The sequence below is a fragment of the Dreissena polymorpha genome, chromosome 9, assembly GCF_020536995.1.
Source record: "Dreissena polymorpha isolate Duluth1 chromosome 9, UMN_Dpol_1.0, whole genome shotgun sequence".
NCBI lineage: Eukaryota > Metazoa > Mollusca > Bivalvia > Myida > Dreissenidae > Dreissena > Dreissena polymorpha.
The window spans coordinates 34,214,246-34,233,996 of NC_068363.1; the positions used below are offsets into that span (position 1 = coordinate 34,214,246).

Genomic DNA, 19,751 nt, shown 5'->3' on the forward strand with positions numbered 1-19,751 from the left:
GGTTTCGTTTTATTGAGCATCCGGACAAAACTTCGAACTACACGGACCGGATTTCATTACTTAAAATGCTGTTTATATGTTCTTACATTGCGAGACAATATTCTAAATGTATTAATTTAACTTGAAATACGGAAACGTATTATTGTTATGCCTTTGTTAAGCTCACATATACGGATTATTTCAAATGCCACTATTTTTCATTCACATATACGCATCGATGGTTTGGTAACAAAAACACGTTATTTGAACCCATCGCTAATTATCAAGAAATATTAGGTGAATCAGCATAACAGCTATAACAAAGGACAAATACCTTTCAACTTATAAATAACTTAAGTTATGGTCTGCGTTACCATAAAATTTTAAAGTGTTTAAAATAGTATGTGTGTTTATCAATTATATTTCCTTAGCTTATAAGAAATTATGAGAGAATAAAAAATAACTATGTAGACTTTGCTATATAGATATGTAACCCAAATACTTTACTCTTTTCTTCACATACTAGATACAGACAATTGTTTAAACTGCAATTATAATAATATGAATACAATTAATATTGTTTGCTAACACTTTTTAGTCTATTATATTGAAATATTCATAATAAAATATTAAATGCTAATGGTTTTGTGCATGGATCATACTTTTTGGTATTTATTCTATTAACACTAAACAGCTTTGCATTTTTCAGTATTGATAATTATCTGGATTAAATTTAAGGTCACACACAGAATGATTGCAGTCGTATTTTCTTAACTTTCGCACATATCTAGCAAAAAGCGAATTTCAAATTGACACAAATTATCAGTGCTGTGTTTTATTCTAGATGGGGTCATGTACTTTATTGTTATTTGGGTGTTGAACTGTGTCTTATCGGCGGATATATCTCAAGTTGATTATGACAGCCTCAGTGTAGTATAAGTATGATATTAGACCTCCCCCAATCAAATCAACTTTGTATTATGAACATTGATCGCGATCAGACTAGGGCTTAGCACAAGGGTGCAGAACCCGGTCACACCAAGGTCCCACCCTGCCCCCTTTTATCTGCACATGCCCTTATTTTGATTTCATCATATTGTTATAACGGAAGTTGTATTTGAAGTTTCAATAAATTCATTCACAATTATATCAAGTATATGTTCTATGTCGATGAACCACGAAAGGGTTTTTAAAAGCATAGCATTTCACCTCCAAGCTTTTTTATATAGAAAGAAAGGTTACCTTAATAAAAATCTTAGAAGTTATTGGGTATGGCTCTAATCCAATGTCGCTTTGACTATGCATATTTCATTTCGTCTTTAAATCTTCCATAAAGGGACCTTTTCACAGATTTTGGCACATATTGAAGTTTGTCATTAAATGGAAAAAATAGATTTTTGTTAATTTACCGAAACGTGAAAAGGTCACATTAACCGATTAAAACCAACTGTAAACCACTGCACTAGTTACCCGTAAGCAAGCGTGCGGATCAAATCAGTCTTTAATTTTCTAAAAAAATTAAGAAGGCCTTGCCTCAGAAATCTTGGCTGAGCTATTTATTTTTTAAAGTCTATTCACACATATAGAACAATATTAAGCCAGAACGGTGCTTTTGTCGTCCCAACAAGTGTAAATTCACAAATGCACAATCGAAATGTGTAACAAATTGAAGTCGTTCTTGTATTGCAGGTTTCGTTGTTATTTGTAACATTGTTTAAATTAAATATGAACTGCAATCAACCTGACAGATCAGATTGTTTCCTCGCTCTATTGTACATTGATAAAATACGTTGCTAAAATAGTTTCGTATTAGAAAGTTATAATTTAAAAAGTCATAAACAGTATGTGTGGCACAATACAGCAATATCACTAAGTAAACGGAAATCTGAGTGACTTAATGTATATATGCATTATAATATTTTGCATGCCTCATGTAAATAGAGCAGAAGCTGTCAATGTAATTTTACCGAAATCAGCCAATTCAAAAACTCCGGAAACGATATCTTTCCATTACCATCCTGATCAATTGATTTGAATGCGGATTGAACGTCAATATTGCGACCATGTTCGAACAACAAACCTTTCAACTCTTCAAAACTGATATACTGACTTCCATCTTTGTCATATTTTTTTAACATATCCACTGCTTTGCAAACCGCATAAAAACGCGACTTTTCGTTCACCATTTTAAATCGCTCGTTGCTCCGGAGCCAGTCGCTTAATTCGTCGGGACTGATTTTGGCATTGCCATCTCTGTCCAATAGATGGAAATACACTTCCACTTGGCGAGTGGTCAAGCCAAGGTCGTCTTCCAGTAAACTTGAAAGCTCCTTCCGGTCAAGAAAGCCGCTGTTGTCCTTGTCGTACTTTTGGAAAAGGCTCTTAATAACGATATCTGGTGTTTTGGGGTCAAAATAGGACTTCGCCATTGTCGCATTAACGTCTGCAAAATAACATAATACCCACTTTATTCATGAAATCTTGAAATTAAAACGTATCAAGCATACTATTGTGTTCAAAGGCATATTTAAAGTAGACCACTGACACACTTTCAATGGACAGCACCATATGTACAATCTATACAATTTTAATCAGAAATAGCGATCCCACATGTTTCTCTTTACTACGAACGACGGAAGAGCATTTAATAACAACGTGTTATGATAAAACTGGTAATAAACGACTCTCTCTGTGTTAAATCAGTTTCGCGTCTTAAATACGTGTCAGTAAATGTGTTATAGAGCGAAACAAACTACAGACGCACACGCAAATTCACCTTTTTTAATTTTTACAATACACCAGCTTGTTTGTTTAATTTAAAGCGTAATTCGTATCTTACACATTTAAAATTGTAATTATACTCTTCGAAAAGATATCGGAATGTTTCAAACTATTCTGGTAATGTAGCAAAGCAAGCGAATATTATGCTACTTTTTACATCAATAATGCTCAGCAAAATTGGTTCTGATTTAGTAAGTATCAGTTTTCAGACCTTTTCACACATTTTGGCATGTATTGACGTTTGTCATTAAATGAGTTATATTGATAAATGTAAACATTGGATCTAAAAAGCTCCAGTAGAAACAATACTAAAATTAAAGAAAGAAAAAAGTAACCCTCAACTGGGCTCGAACCACTGACCCCTGGACCACACTGGGCTCGAACCACTGACCCCTGAACCACACTGGGCTCGAACCACTGACCCCTGAACCACACTGGGCTCGAACCACTGACCCCTGAACCACACTGGGCTCGAACCACTGACCCCTGAACCACACTGGGCTCGAACCACTGACCCCTGAACCACACTGGGCTCGAACCACTGACCCCTGGAGTAAACAACTAATGCTAAGACCACTCGTACAACGAATAATGTACTTCATTCTTTATATAAGCAACACTCTTAGTGTCACAAAATATAAAGACAACGACAGAACTCTCCAAGCTATTCAATTGTTTCGCGTTGCAACGCGTTTCATTTTTCAGGTTTTTAAATCGTCAAAAGATGCATATAATGGATATTTCGAGCAGTGTAAATGTTCAGTATTACTGTGTTCTCGAAAATGTTATAACTACAACGAACATTTGCGAATCGAAAATATTTTTTAATATTGTCATTTTACTGAAACGTAAAAGATCCATTGAAGCACACAGGGTTCACATTTTAGCAACACATTTCTTTTCACATAGTACTATGCAATTTCAATATTTCACATTTGAAGACACAATTCTTATGGCAATCCAGGACGCCGGGGTCGTAGTGAAAAGGCATGTAGACGGCTGCAACTCAGAGTTGCACACCTTACTACGACTACTTTGAACCTTTTAAAAATAAGGGATGTGCTCTGCAAAATGGCGGTTTAATGCATGTGCGTATAGTGTAGTCCCAGAGTAGCCTGCACTGTCCGAATAGGCTTATCAGGGACGACACTTTCCGCTTTTATGATATTTTTCGTTTAAAGACACTCTTCTTAGCGAAAATCATGATTAGGCGGAAAGTGTCGTCCCTGATTAGCCTTTGCGGACTGCAAAGGCTATTTTGGGCGACACTCTACACACATGCATCTAACCCTCTTTTCACAGAGCAATGCTCATATGTATTCGGCAGTATAGCCCAGCGTTGGTAGGTGCTACTAGGTTCAGCTGACGCCTGAGATAGAAAGACAAATTATTAAGGCATATGTCTGCCTCCACTACATGATGCAAATGCGATTACACACACTACAGACGCAACGCTCGACAATAAAGTGGTGTTATTGGTTCGTGGACGTGGACATACTTGCCGTAGGACACGCAACAGGTGAAGCCAATACATCATTGCAGCGAAGAAACGGCGTGAATATCTGTAGCTTTACTTTAACTCAGTCGAGGGATCAGTTCATTTGTAGGACACTATGATATAAACATAAACGCGCACAAATAGTTTACGAAAGAAGTTTCTGCAACTCAGTTCGATTAAAGATTCGCAATTTTATTAATATGTTTTAATGAAAGATTTTTTTTTATACAAAAAACGCATCAGATGAGTTTGTTTTAAACAGTAACATTTTTGTTTGTCAACTGAAATCTTCAGATATACGCTGGAATCATCATCACCACGATCATCATCATCATCATCATCATCATCATCATCATCATCATCATCATCATCATCATCATCATCATCATCATCATCATCATCATCATCATCATCATCATCATCATCATCATCATCATCATCATCATCATCATCATCATCATCATCATCAGCAGCAGCAGCAGCAGCAGCAGCAGCAGCAGCATCATCATCATCATCATCATCATCATCATCATCACCATCATCATCATCATCATCATCATCATCATCATCATCATCATCATCATCATCATCATCATCATCATCATCATCATCATCATCATCATCATCATCATCATCATCATCATCATCATCATCATCATCATCATCATCATCATCATCATCATCATCATCATCATCATCATCACCACCACCACCACCATCACCACCATCACCGTCATCATCATCATCATCATCATCATCATCATAAAATTGAAACAAGTTCGAATAAGAATAATGAAAGTTGAAAACATACATGCGCTTTTGCAAGTATTCAGAAAAAATCCGAATAGAAACAAAGTAGTCGTTTGTAGTGAGTACATTCTGATAATAGTGCATTGTGCACTAGCGTTATTTACAATTTAATGTATATTTATCAACCAAAATCTTAACAGACGTCAACATTCTATATAAATTAAACGCACACAGTAACATCTTGGTAGAAATATGCTGTCTTACAATATAATAACAAATGATATGTAAATTAGCTGTGAAGTCAGATTGACAAATATGAGTTACAGCGGAAACGTATTCTTTAAAGCGTAAACCGGATACTGTTTTTATGCCTCATTCCGATGTTTCAATTTCTAAGAAAGAATCTTTATTATCCTGTATGATATAAAATCAGTTGAGTGTTTACTAAACCAGTCATCAAGCTAATTACCTCTCGACTGTCGTATTGTCCACTATGAGTACTTTAAGTACTCTGCTCAATTATTATACACTCTTATTAATGAGTTATACAATATATTTCGTAAGAGGTTATAAATGAATGAAGTCCTTAGTAACTTTTATTGTGAGTTCCAAAATCAAAAATATTTTTTTACAGTTCTTGACTTGAAATTCACGAGAAACACAATTATATTCAATAGACGAATAACACCGAATAAGAGACTTTCACTTCCGTTTCAGTGAAAGGAAAAGCGGTAGTAGATCATGAGTTCACCGAAACTTTAACCTAAATTATCAAACATATTTGAACAAGTAAAAAACTGTCTTGGCAACCAAAGTACAGTTGAGGCGTTATTAAGTAATGTTTATGGCTTATATTACATTCAACTCATCGAAAAGTAAACTTTAAGTGCATATAAAGAATTCTCAGGAATCCTTCCGAAATAAATCTAAGTCCTGGTGGGATATAACTGAAGATGCATTATACAACGAAACAAGCTAAAGTGAAGATTTTTAAATGCACCGTACAAAACGCGAAAATCTCCAAGTTTAACAGCTGTGTCGGAAGCAACAAAGACTATATGGATCGAGAGATCAACAGTCATACACAAATGCGATACATCAGCAAATGAAACTACAGGCACAGAGGATCCTAATATTTTTGTAGAGCATGAAAGTATTAGGAACAACACAAGGCTCGTTCATGCTGAGTGAAACGCTAGTCGAAAACGGCAATATTGTAAACGCATAACTCATTGTGTGTCCTTAAAACATGGAAGGCTGACTTTAAAATTGTTTTAAAATTAGCAAAATAATGAAAAATATTTAGCTTTGAAGAACACACGTTTAGCGACCGTTGGGATCAACGCGACTGCGATGGCCTTGATGGTTCTACGCCGTTCCTAGCGTAATAGCTGCGATCTGTATTCAGACCGATTGTCGATATTTCGGACAGTGTTGTCGTCAGAGCGACGTCATTAACGTCACAATTCAGGCGAGACTACAACTAAAGCAGCTGTCAATGTTTCTCTGGAACGTTGCATTGAATGGCTTCAAAATTGTTATTAAACGAACAACAGTGTACTCAACGGGCTCAAATATCGTGTTTTCCTCATAGATTTCTGTTTTCCGCATAGATTTCATAAGCCCGACAATGCGTTTAGTCATTCGTAAAGTCACTAGTATAACATGAGAACTTTTAACCTTGAAATACCTATAGGGACCGTGATGATCTCGAAATACAAAACTGGTTCATTATTTTAAAATAGTGAAGCTAAATATATTTCAATTTTAAATATTGTTCAGTACAGTAAAACGCTATATATTTGCACCTTGTATGATTTGGCATGGGTATATGTTTGAACAATATAATTTAAGAATTTGCATGATCAATCGAATAATATGTTTGTTGACTTTTGATAGCATGCGATTAATATCAGATTCCTTCAAAATGGTGTGATACCTACACCTTTTAGACTCGTCTGATATCAGATGATCACAAACGTCACCAACCATATGTTCTCTATGTATATGTTTCAATACAAATATTTTGTTCATGCTTTATTAAAAATAAATTAAAGCATAATTTAAATATTTAAGATGCTCTAAGCTATGTATCTTTCCCGTTGTGAAAAATCCAATCCATGTTCTTATTATTTAAAAAACATTGATCTTGATCTTACATTTTGGGAAAAGGGATTAAGCGTAATCTGCAAAAGCCGTTTCCAGCCATAGTTTTACAACTAACTTTTAAGTATAATATTTGCTTCTATGCAAGGTACACAGGCCTTACAGGCAACATGAAGTTACCGAATCGCCTACATTTTTGGCAATATGTTTTATGTGTCCGATTAATGATACATTTAAAATTTGCGCAATATATAATACGTTGATATACTTATGATGATATACGTATTTAGCTTTTCCATTGACGTAAAGCCTTTATGGATTTTCTACGGATACAGGTTTTGCGAGCGACGCCTTGTGATAATACAGTGTACAATTACCCCATAAATGAAGTAATTTACAGATCTAAATTTGACCTTTGAACAGGAAACTCAGATCTTGCATCCAATAGGCCATCTCTAAATTAAGCTTTTTTCCAGGCGATTTGAATACAGCGGTAACTCTGTGAACAATTAAAATTACCACAACGCTGGAAATTTTAACAAGCGGTTGCTGTGATCCCAATTTTGTCTTAATTGAAAAACGACAAATCGAATCACGCTGTTAGCGCATAGGGGCTTAGACATGACGTCATGTCATGATGTACATTTATGATAGGTTATTTAAAAATAGTTTGATGAATGAAGTTGCAATCGGAAAAACTGTATTATGCCCACACTTTGAAATTCTTGTATGTGTGAACTTGACGATTGTGGAAGATATATATTACCCGGAAAACAGTCCGGAATGCTGTTGTATGTCCAAAGCTGAAATTTGAACCAAAAGCGTTAAATGACGTTTGATCTTTGTGCACGGGTCATGCAAGCGTTTCGAAATCTATACATGGAGTTTATTGGTGTTAGCATATTGCAAGATTTGCCGGAGCGGATTTGTATTTCGCTTTTGTATTTATTTAAGTCCATGATTACTGATTAAGTTGCAATGCCGAGTTGCAGTGAAGAACGCACGATTCACGCAATAACATATACTTAACCATTGCGACATCTATATCGAATTTCATGAGAGAAGATTCGACAAAAACAAACAAACCACATTTTGGAGGGTCCCACGTATAATATGGCAAATCTTTTCTGGTTTATTGCCATGATGTATGAAATAAAATCTTAGAATATTAATTACACGACGCATATCTTTCAAATCATATTACAACTTTATAATATCTCACTTACACAGTATATCCATAAAAAGAAAGACAGCACGAATTCTGTCTGTTCTTTTCTGTTAATAAGATATCGAATTAAGAATGGAACATAATAACTATAGCACTTGTATTGTGAAGACCCAATGTGGACTCAGGTCGCCGTGGTGTAATATATGGTATCCGCCTAGCGACCGGGAGGTCCCGGATTAGATCCCCGTGAGGGAGCGTTCGTAAGATCTCCCCCAAAGACACCAAGCACTTGTTCTAGGCCGAGGAAATGGACTTGAGATCGTTACAATAAGCCTGAGGCTTAAGATGCATTCGAGTTTTAATAAAAACGTTAAAACTAAACCGGGACTTGTCGTAATCTGTTTTTTGATAAAGGCGTAATTATCAAGAATTTTGTCAAAACAATACAAACGCATACATAGTTGTTTTAAAGGCAAATGATTTTATTTTCATACATACAATACAGCATACAAAGCATAGCTCTCTCTTATATCATGATGTAGGTTTACAAAGATGTGCATCGTTTTACAGTAATGTACATTACACACGTTATCCAAAAATGCGATAATCATTCAAATAGCCAAAAACGTATTTACTATAGCTTCATATCAATTATGGAAAAGGAATATTGAATTATATGGGGTCAAACATGTTAAAAGACGATACTGAAAAATAAAGATGACTTTAATTTTTAAATATACAGAATTTTGCAAATTTTAAGACAAAATACTGATATAAAAACAAACACAAAAATGCAGAAAAGATCATTTAGGATTGTTTGCAAAACGAATAAATCATAAACAACTACATTTGTCATATATTCGACTAAAATATTAATATTAATATACGTTATTGAAACTATATTCCTGCAAAAATAACTAATATGTATTCTAATCGCGTTTAAAAAAAATCTTTACACATGCATGGTTCGCTCTATAATTATGTTCACTTATGTCTATTTCAATATATTTCTAAAAACATTCATGCGTAATAACACATTCATTTATTTTTCGAAGCGAAACTATCATGCTTCATGCTATTATAGTATGGTTATTACGAATTTGAAAATGTGTTTGACAAAAAACAACATCATTCATTATGATACACCACAAAACTCACGAAAATAAGCTTAAGACTGAAATCAGGGTGTTATTTAAAAACAAATCGTAATCAGGAGAATGATGGGAACAAAGTTTTCGAGACATGGTTGCTTTGTAAGATTGCTACCATTTCATTTTAAATTAATGTTCATCAACAAATAAATAAAACATCTATCATTTGCTCAAACACTTACTTGTTTTTATGGCAGAAGAAAAGCTGCCAGCAAACGACGGATACACTGCTTACTAGAACATAACATACATTTTAAAAGAACTAAAATTTTGTTCAACCAAAATATACGAATTCTGTAAGAAATGCAAAATAACACAAGAAATGCAAAACTTTAATACAACAAACATAGTGAAAAGCCAACGATCCTTAAAGGCTCATGGATAAAATAATCATTCCTTTTGAGGCATGGAAATTGCGAAACTATTGCACTGTGTATATTGAGAAGCTACTGTGTTTTGTTATATAAACTGTAATAAAATGTTTGGAATCATTGTTAAAAATACGCAAACTATTCGTCTATCTAAAACAGGCCTCTTGGAGTGTTACAAACAACCGCATAACGTAAGTTAACAATAATAATAATGAGTAACACAATACATTGCAAATATTTCAAAGTCGATTCATCCAATTAGACATAAAGCTTTACAATATAATACAATATCATGGTTGCACTATTCAAATAGGAGAAAAACTATACATTATCATACACTTTAATGGCTAACATATTCAATATAAAGAAGTGAAACTCAAGCTGATGTAGCAGTATTGCATTCTTTTTATATACAATTTAATGTGTTGGTCCTTTATTTTAAACAATTGACCAAATGCCAAAACAGAACGAAACAGCACAATACGAAACAACATACACACATAGAAGAATAAAGCTTGGGTCAACGCCTTGGAACTGTCAATGCAAAGCCAAGGGGGTATAAACCGGTTTAAATAGGAAAACAGCTATATAATATAAAACAGTTTAATAACTGCAACATTCAAATAGGAAACCATATAATACACTTTAGGGGCTAGATTATTCGAACTGACATAACATAACAGTACATATTTCACATCACAAGTAAAATTACGGTCAAAAACTAACATTCTTTCTTCAGAAATACACTTGAAACGAAATGTAATGTAGATTTTAACATTGTATAACATAACTTTACAGTCATACATTATATTTTCGCCTCACAAATAAACATGGTTAAATAGTTAAGATAAAGAAATATAAAGAAACAATAACATCGCATTTTGAAATTTCTGTGTTTATAACAATAATAATTTTAAAAACAAACTTTTGTTTATTTCTGGTGCAAAACGAACATCACAAAATTGTTGTGATTTGTTTTCTTCTATAATATATATAATATAACAGTTAGTGCTTTCGTAAGATTATTATTGTAAGAATGACACAGATCATGATGCATTTTTTTGCGAAATGATAAACGAAATCCGCAAATAACGTAAAACTCTTAAGCAGCTTTAACAGCTACCACTCGTCGTATCTTACTATGTTTAATTAAACAAACCCTAGAATTTTGTTAAAATTCTCGAAGAAGCTCGCTAATTGCATATACAAATGTTCATAAACTCATGATAGAAAATGTATTGACAAATTAGAATTGACTAAAGGCGAATGTATTCGTGCCGAGCAAATTAACATGTTTGGCATTATCACCAGATTTTTTAATCGTACAGATTCCTCAAAATAACCGATCTTTATATTTTAGACAACAAACTTGATAATTTGTCACCCTCCCATAAGAATACAAACGAACGAATACTATAAACACAAATAGACGGCATAAAATATAATTACGTCCTTCTTTTCAGCATTACAGCTTTATCCAGGAAATGCTCTAATCAAGCAGTTTAATTCTCGGACGTTTATTTTTTTTAAAGCATGCCTAATGATGGGTGTAAGTATTTACATTTGCAAAACTAACATGTAAATTTGCGTTAAGGTGTTTAACAATTTGAAATCACAGAACTCAAGCTATATAAAATGCCTTTTTCGACATAATAATAGGTTTACTCTATTTGGCTACAAAATAGAACTCTTCGTTTACGTATTCGTTGTTTTCTCTCCTTGACTGTAATTATCCTAAATTACGAAGTCTGAGGAATTGATCACCTTGTTGTCGTTATTTTTCTCCTCTTTTGCCTCTGCGTTATGTGTCTCCACTTGCATGTCGTACTTTCGCACTGTATCAACTACAAAATTTGATAATGTAGTCATGGGCGTCATCGAGCATCAGTTCAAAATGAATCAACTGTTTTCATTAAATTTGGGAAATAAAATATACCACAACTGTCATTGAATGCGTTTAAGAATTTAATTTTACTAAAACTAATTTGGTACTGGAATGATATAAAGCACTCACCTTGGGGACTATTCGATGACTGAAGTTGATTCCTGAACATTAGAAAATGCAGTAATCATTAAATTGTAAACTATATACATTAATAAACTGTTATCGATAACGAATATTTGAATACAATTGTTAACTATTTTATATTCAAACTCCGATTTGAACAATCATAAATAAGCGTGTTACGTAGGTACTTACGATTGAATGGCATTCTGGGAACTCTTCCCTGTATTTGGAACAAAAAGAATGATTTTTCTTAACTATATTAAACAATGTTTATTAATTATAGGCATAACGGAAAATGATGCTTACTAAATACAGTGGCTGGTCAAAAGTAATAATGTGATGTTACACCAAGTTTAGGAAAAACAAGGAACCCAGGAGAGATTGTCCACTATTAATTTATGTAACAATCAACTATAAAATACACGATACTACGTGCAATACAAACATGTACAGAAAACACGGGTTAACAATTTGGTTACGTCAATTGAAAAGTCAGTCCGAAACTTTCGGGATTTAAATCGATGTATTGTTAAACACACAAAAACACTGAGCTCCATATTAACCACAAACACACACGTGTTAAAAAACAATATTATTATCTTAGATTTGAAGCCTTTAAGGGTTACAACACATCATTCATGTTAATACATGTGTTGCTGTTTTATTACACTGTGACACAAAACTGTGTTTGTTGTATTAAGTGAACGAATTGCGTGAACCGCCATATACACCACTTAACAAATGATCTTAAGCATGTAGCATTTAAGAAATGACATTTGGTTTTAATTTTACTACAAATAACTTGTTACTGGAATGATACCAAGCACTCACCTTCACCTTGGGGATTATTCGATGGTTGAAGTTGATTCCTGAACATGACAAAATGCGGTTATCATGATATTGTAAACTATAAACTGTTATCGATAATGAATATTTTAATACAAATATAAACCATTTTGTACTCAAACTCCAATTTGAACAAACATAAATAAGCGTTTACGTAGGTACTTACAGTTGAACGGCATTCAGAGCCCTCCTCTCTGTATTTGGAATAAAAAGAATGATTTTTCTTAACTTTATAAAATATGTTTATTAATTATAGGCATACATGAAATTGTTTCTTACTAAAACAATAGCGGGTCAAAAGTGATAATGTATTGTTACACCAAGTTTAAAATAGAACAAACAAGAAACTATTCATTTAAGTAACAATCGCCTATACAATACACGATACTACGTGCAATACAAACATGTGCAGAATACACGGATTAAAAATTTGGTTTCGGATATCGAACAGTCAGTCCGAAACCTTCGGGGTTTAAATCGATTTATTGTTAAACACACAGAAACACTGGGCTCGATATTAACCACAAACACACAGGTGTTAAAAAACAACAACATTATTATCTTAGATTTGCAGTTCAAATTTAAAACAATAAATATATCACAATTGTCATTGAATGTGTTTAAGGGTTACAACACGTCTTTCATGTTAATACATGTGTTGTTGTTTTATTACACTGTGACAAAAAGTATGTGTACGTTGTATTAGGTAACCACATTGCGTGAACCGCAATATACATCATTTAACACATGATCTTTAGCATGTATCATTTAAGAAATGACATTTGGGTGTAATTTTACTAAAAATAACTTGTAACTGGAATGATATCAAGCACTCACCTTGGGGACTATTCGATGATTGAAGTTGATTCCTGAACATGACAAAATGCAGTTATCATTATATTGTAAACTATTCACTGTTATCGATAACGAATATTTGAATACAATTGTTAACCATTTTATATTCAAACTCCAATTTGAACAAACATAAATAAGCGTTTAACGCAGGTACTTACATTTGATCGGCATTCAGAGCCCTTCTCCCTGTATTTAGAATAAAAAGAGTGATTTTTATACAATGTTTATTAATTATAGGCATTCATGAAAATGTTGCTAAATACTAAATACAATAGCTGGTCAAAAGTTATCATGTGATGTTACACCAAGTATATTATAGAAAAACAAGAAACCTAGAGGAGATTGTTTGATAACCGCGACTCTTTATTTATGAAGCAATCACATATACAATGTACGATACTATTGCAATACAAACATTAACAGAAAACACGGATTCAAAATTTAACAATTGAACTGTCAGTCCGAAAAATTCGGGATTTAAATCAATTTATTGTTAAACACACCGAAACACTGAGCTCGATATTAACCACAAACACACACGTGTCCAAATAACTACATGATTATCATAGATTTGCAGCTCAAAATAACAACAATAAAAAAGAGTTATAAGTTGATTACCTTGCCTGTTAATACTTGAATGGTTACAATTTACAAGAATACCATAATTACAACTTGTTTATGAACAAATAAGTGACATAAATACACGTATCATCTCAATCCCATCTTGTTGACAAGATTTTAGAACATATCATATAGTGCATTTGAATGTTTCTTACTTACTTCTTACTTGGCGCAAGCCAAGAATAGTCAAGGCAATTGCGCTGCCAATCAGTATCGTCAGGAAGATTGGAATTAAAGTCCACATAATTGTTTTTGGATCATCTGCTGAAAAATAAACTATAATGTAACCGGCAGACAGTACACTTGGAGACTTTTCTAACGCAACACGTAATCAAATCAATATAGCTCTTCTATTTAAGAACTGATTTTGTTGAAATTTGGACTCCGGGTAAATCAACACATCATTTATAATACTTCATTTAAATTTAATTAAAATTGATCAACATAAAAATATTTAACATTACACATTTAAAAAAAAAAATCACTGGAAAAGTAAACTTCTCAAAATCGTACAACGTAAAATAAAAATGTGAAAAGTAAAACGCATTAACACAAAGGTCTGAATGACCGACTGGTTTGTATAATTGTGCTCCTGAATATTAATCCGAACCATATTTTTTTTAATTAATGTAATGTTTTCCTGAGGTAAAAACTGAATTATGAAAATGAAATTCAATTATGAGAACATATGAGTACATTTTTTAATTTGAAAGTGAACATGTGATCATGATACTTCAGTATGTGCAAACAAACGATGAAATCATTAATCCGTGACGATCAGATGCTTTAACAAGTGGGGAAGGTAGCCTGCAACATGATGATTGCGCGAATTTTTATACGAGACATTTAAATTTTTAAATTAATTTTATGTATTCCTGGTGTATTCAGCCACGTTAAATTAAGAAATTGAAATAAAAAGTATAATTATATCGCGTTTAACCATTTCCACGTGCAAAAAGACGACACAACTACCCCACGTGCAAAAGCGCCAGATTGTTTAGGATAAATGATTTTTTCGTACATACACCAAATATTGCTTCTTCTTTCTGTATTAGCACGATGATAATCTGAAATATTAACTGTATGATGCTATATTCTTCAATCCTTTTGTATAAAGAAGAGATGTAGTTGACACTTGTTCGTACTTTCATTTCATCGTTCCTCAAAAAGTTGTAACTCTTTGGCTTTAGTCTCATACCTACCATTGAGTATTTAAATGGTAATTACATTAAATTCCCCTGTATTATTGTTTAATTTGAATTGCAATGCTATGAGGCTAAATTTTATTAAATTTAATGTACAGTCATATGTATTATGCATATTGCCGTTCCAAGTTTGAGGTTGAGCGCTCTAAAACCGGTTAAAACCCCACTGCTTTGCATTAACCGTTTCAAGGCGGTGACCCCAGCTTTATTCTTCTATTTGTGTATGTTGTTTCGTATTGTGCTGTTTCTTACTGTTTTGGCAATTGGTCACTTGATTTAAATCAAGGAAAACAAATTGAATATAATAAGAATGCAATACTGCTCCAGCAGCTTGAGTTTCACTTATTTATATTGTATTTTTATATTGTATAGACTAAAGTTCAATAATTATATGTGCAATTTAAAATCAAAATCTTAACTCATTACTGAGATATTCAAGTTTGAAAGGTGTTGCGTTAGAAACATCTACAAGTGTAATAGTAGATGCAGTAATACTAGTAGTAGTAGCAGTAGTACTAGTAGTAGTAGTAGTAGTAGTAGTAATAGTAGTAGTAGCAGTAGAAGAAGAAGTAGTAGTAGTAGTAGTAGTAGTAGTAGTAGTAGTAGTAGTAGTAGTAGTAGTAGTAGTAGTAGTAGTAGTAGTAGTAGTAGTAGTAGTAGTAGTAGAAGTAGTAGTAGTAGTAGTAGTAGTAGTAGTAGAAGTAATAGTAGTAAGAGTAGTAGTAATAATAATAGTTGTAGTAGAAGTAGTAGTAGAAGTTCTACTACTACTAGTAGTAGAAGTAGTAGTAATAGTAGTAATAGTAGTAGTAGTAGCAGTAGTCGTAGTAGTAGTGGTTGTTGTTGTTTTTGTTGTTGAAGTAGAAGTAGTAGAATAAGTTGTGGTGGTAGTAGTAGTAATAGTAGTAGTTATAATAGTAGTAGTAGTAGAAGTAGTAGTAGTAGTAGTAGTAGTAGTAGAAGTAGAAGTAGTAGTAGAAGAAGTAGTAGTAGTAGTAGAAGAAGTAGTAGTAGAAGTAGTAGTTCTTATTTTAATACAGATTACAAAACATGCATGCTGTTAAATGACATTCTTATTTTAACTACTGTCATATGCTTTCTGATACATGATAGTTGCATTTTGCCAAATAACATTTGCTGTGCAAGCACTTCATCCAATTGTCAACTATTGATAAGTTTATAATTACTTCATATATTACTTTACGTCGTGTGTGTTATTGACAACTGCCGTTAACTTTATGGAATTTGTATTAATGCTTATATTAACGGCGTTCTTTGTTTTACTATTTGTATTTCGCTATGTTGTTTCTCAATTTAAGTAGCTGTTAATATCTTTTTGGATCTATATTACTTCTTAAAACGATTGCTAGTGCGTCTCTGATTTAGAACTAGTCTTCGGTTTTGCATACACTTCCATTATAAATAGTTCACGTTGGAAAAAAGTGAACCAGTATTAAAAAACCTAATTCTAGAGCAAATTCTAGCGTAAATTACTTTTGCCGGGAGATCACACTAAACATAAATCAAAATCTCCGGTATCAATCGTAATATATCGACTATCACTGGAATCATCCGTAAAAGGCGGTGAGTGAGTAAAAACTTACCCGTCTACATGATGCCTATTGTTTTGCTGTGAATGTTTAAAATCATACTCTCGACACCTTATTCCTGTTGTAATCTCTTTAAGAAAAATGATGTCCAAGTAAGTTCTACATTTTTGTGATTTATTTACGTTATAACAGGAACGTTAAAGCTAACGTGTCTCTGTTGTAACATGTAACGCATGGTATTTGAATAGGTTTGAATTTTACATCGCGTCAACAGTAGTCAGTAGTTAATTTTTATTGAGATGTCCGACTCATTGGTTATAGAGGAAGGCAACCCCAAGCCTGAACAACTAAATCAATAACTTGGGTAAGACGGTGGTCCAGGGATATAGCCTTTGGGTACAAAAGTTATTGGTTCGAGTCCCGTGAAGAGCGGGGGCAGCCATTTTATCTGCAACTACTGCCAAAACCTTTTTAAATTATAACATAGTGCTACCGGTATGTAGCACAGAGATATAATAAGATCAACATACAATGGCATATCAAGAATGGATATCAGTTTGCGATATCCTAGCTTTTTCTATGAAATGTCTATAACTTTCTTGGTTCTTTATCATGCTTTGTGTAAAACACAGATATATGGGCTACCCTCTGGGTTTCATACAAGTTCCCGGTTGGAAACATGGACATTGTCTCTAAAAAACCCACTGTCCTGACCAGGATTCGATTCTTAGACTTTTGGATTGGTGGTCAAGCGTAAAATCACTGAACCATAATGCATCAATCAACATCAGACACAAGTAGGCCTTCTAGTTGTGTATCCAGTTGGCAGAATAGACAGTGAAAGTATAAATTTGGAGAATTTATTTTACAATTGGACACAAACTAATTAATAAATAATATCCCTTATACATTCTCTGTAATCCTTTGGTTTTTAAGTACACACCAATGCATATTTATTTATAATTATTGCCAGAGTTCATAGTCAAAAAGTAAATCTATAAATGCAATATTCAAAATTTGATTATGCAGTAACATACCACACATTAATGTTGTTATGGGAAAACAGGGTCAAATGCGTTAAGTGTTGTCCCAGATTAATGAGGCTTATCAGGAACGACACTTTCCGCCTTAAGATTTTTTGTAAGAAAATACTTCCTTTAAACGAAAATACCATAAAAGCGGAAAGTGTCACAATAATTAGCCTGTGCAGACTGCACAGGCTAATCTGGGAAGACATTACGCACATGCATTAAGCTGTGTTGTCACAGAATAAGACTAATTTATTTATTCTCACTTCACTTTGTTTGCATAAATGGTATGTTTTTGAGTTACCATATTTTGTATTGCATAGAATTATTGTTATTAGTGAATGTTCCTGGGCAAGAAACACTTCCCTAGCCTTGTAGTGGTTTGCAATTCAGGGATCATGACTTAATGAATTGATGACGCAACATAGTTGAAAATAAATGTTGAAAATAACATAGAATCAACATAAAAGCACAGAATTGTATCTGTATGATGTTTTTTAGAAACATTCTATCTTTATCATTTTTTTTCAGCGACAAGAAGCAAGTAATGCAAATAAAAGATCTATGTAGCCATAGGTTGCTGCATATAGCACAATGCCTAGAAAATCAAAGGACGATGGATTAATTGTCCGAAATTGAAGAGGTTTTATTGCAGTAGTCTTCTGCGTGTAGTTCAGTTATATTGCGATCCTCTCATTTGTGACGGAGGAAGATCCTTATCACTATACAACAAGATCAATTACTTGGGTAGAACGATGGTCCACGGGCATTGTCTCTGCCTCGGGATACGAAAGTTTTTTGTTCAAATTCCGTGATAAGCGGGACAACATTTTTTATCTCTGCTTACTGCCAACCCCTTTTTCGAGTATTAAAGGCAGATATTAAGCCCAGTCTGCACCTGAATACCTAACCAGGTATTTCTAGTATTTGAAATCGATTTAACATTTGTTGTTACTTAACATAAATAAGTGAAACTTCAGTGGAGCAGTGTTGCATTCTTATTATATACAATTTGTTGGTCCTTAATTTATAGACTTGCATTAATTTAAGGCAAGTGACCGATTGCGTAAACAGTAAAAAACAACAACAACACAATACGAAACAACATACACACACAGAGAAGAACAAAGCTGGGGTTACCGCATTGGAACGGTAAATGCATAGCATTGGGAATTTAAACCGGTTTAAGAGCGCTCAGCCTCACACTTGTCCCATCAAAATTCATGATACAGATCATGTGCCAAACAATTAAACCTCATTTCATTGCAACTCAAATAAAACAATAATAAAAGGGAATTAAAACGCATTCATTTTAATTAGCATTTAATTACAGCAAACGTTTATTACATGTAATATGTGTTTAATGAAACTCAGATATCTATTTTAAAATGATTTTATTAATGAAGTGTCCAATCAAAATCCTTGTCTGTACATCACAAGTTTATGGTTGTTTACGAGAAAACGCGATTACGGACTACACAAAACATGAATAAAATGCGGTATTTGAGTACGTTTGAGCACAGTTTTTATATTTAAAAAATATAAAGATAAAGAGGCAATAATAAAACTTTCCATTATACTAGAGAAACCGTTGCGACCATACAGGTACTTCAATTCGGATCATATACTTCCAGCAAAGAGATAATTTATATTCGTATTATTGACATGTTTTATTTTTATCTCTGCAATATTTCTTGGAGGTTTATCTCAACCCTACCGTTGGCCAAGACAATGCGATAGAATAATACAAGACATTTTCTACATAGCTCATTTCGTGTTCATAGGGTAACAGTTACGATGGGAAAATACCACTAGCTTTAATAGGGTGACATCA

General features: G+C 33.3%; 2 protein-coding genes across 5 annotated transcripts in view; both read right to left on the reverse strand.

Moving 5' to 3' along the window:
• Positions 1–1,908: 1,908 nt before the first annotated feature.
• LOC127845952 (calbindin-like) lies at positions 1,909–2,408 on the reverse strand. The gene is made up of 2 exons (XM_052377130.1): positions 2,060–2,408; positions 1,909–1,928 (listed from the first exon to the last, which is right to left on the reverse strand). The coding sequence occupies exons 1-2, from the start codon at positions 2,406–2,408 to the stop codon at positions 1,909–1,911; spliced, it is 369 nt and encodes a 122-aa protein (XP_052233090.1).
• Positions 2,409–8,743: 6,335 nt separating this feature from the next.
• LOC127845697 (multiple epidermal growth factor-like domains protein 10) overlaps positions 8,744–19,751 on the reverse strand; it is an 85,395-nt gene continuing 74,387 nt past the window's right edge. For all 4 annotated transcript variants that reach the window (XM_052376786.1, XM_052376785.1, XM_052376784.1 and 1 more), the window contains 8 exons: positions 14,294–14,398; positions 13,672–13,699; positions 13,496–13,527; positions 12,825–12,852; positions 12,644–12,681; positions 12,005–12,032; positions 11,819–11,850; positions 8,744–11,648 (listed from right to left, as the gene is read on the reverse strand). In XM_052376786.1, the coding sequence (XP_052232746.1) occupies positions 11,539–11,648; positions 11,819–11,850; positions 12,005–12,032; positions 12,644–12,681; positions 12,825–12,852; positions 13,496–13,527; positions 13,672–13,699; positions 14,294–14,398 (401 nt within the window). In that variant the 3' untranslated portion in view covers positions 8,744–11,538. The remainder of the gene's footprint in view (positions 11,649–11,818; positions 11,851–12,004; positions 12,033–12,643; positions 12,682–12,824; positions 12,853–13,495; positions 13,528–13,671; positions 13,700–14,293; positions 14,399–19,751) is intronic.

Coding starts and splice junctions, on each gene's coding strand:
- LOC127845952 (XM_052377130.1), bottom strand. CDS start 2,408: ATGGCGAAGTCCTATTTTGACCCCAAAACACCAGATATCGTTATTAAG. Junction 1,929..2,059: donor CAGTTTTGAAGAGTTGAAAG/GTTTGTTGTTCG, acceptor TTACATTGACAG/CTTCTGCTCTATTTACATGA.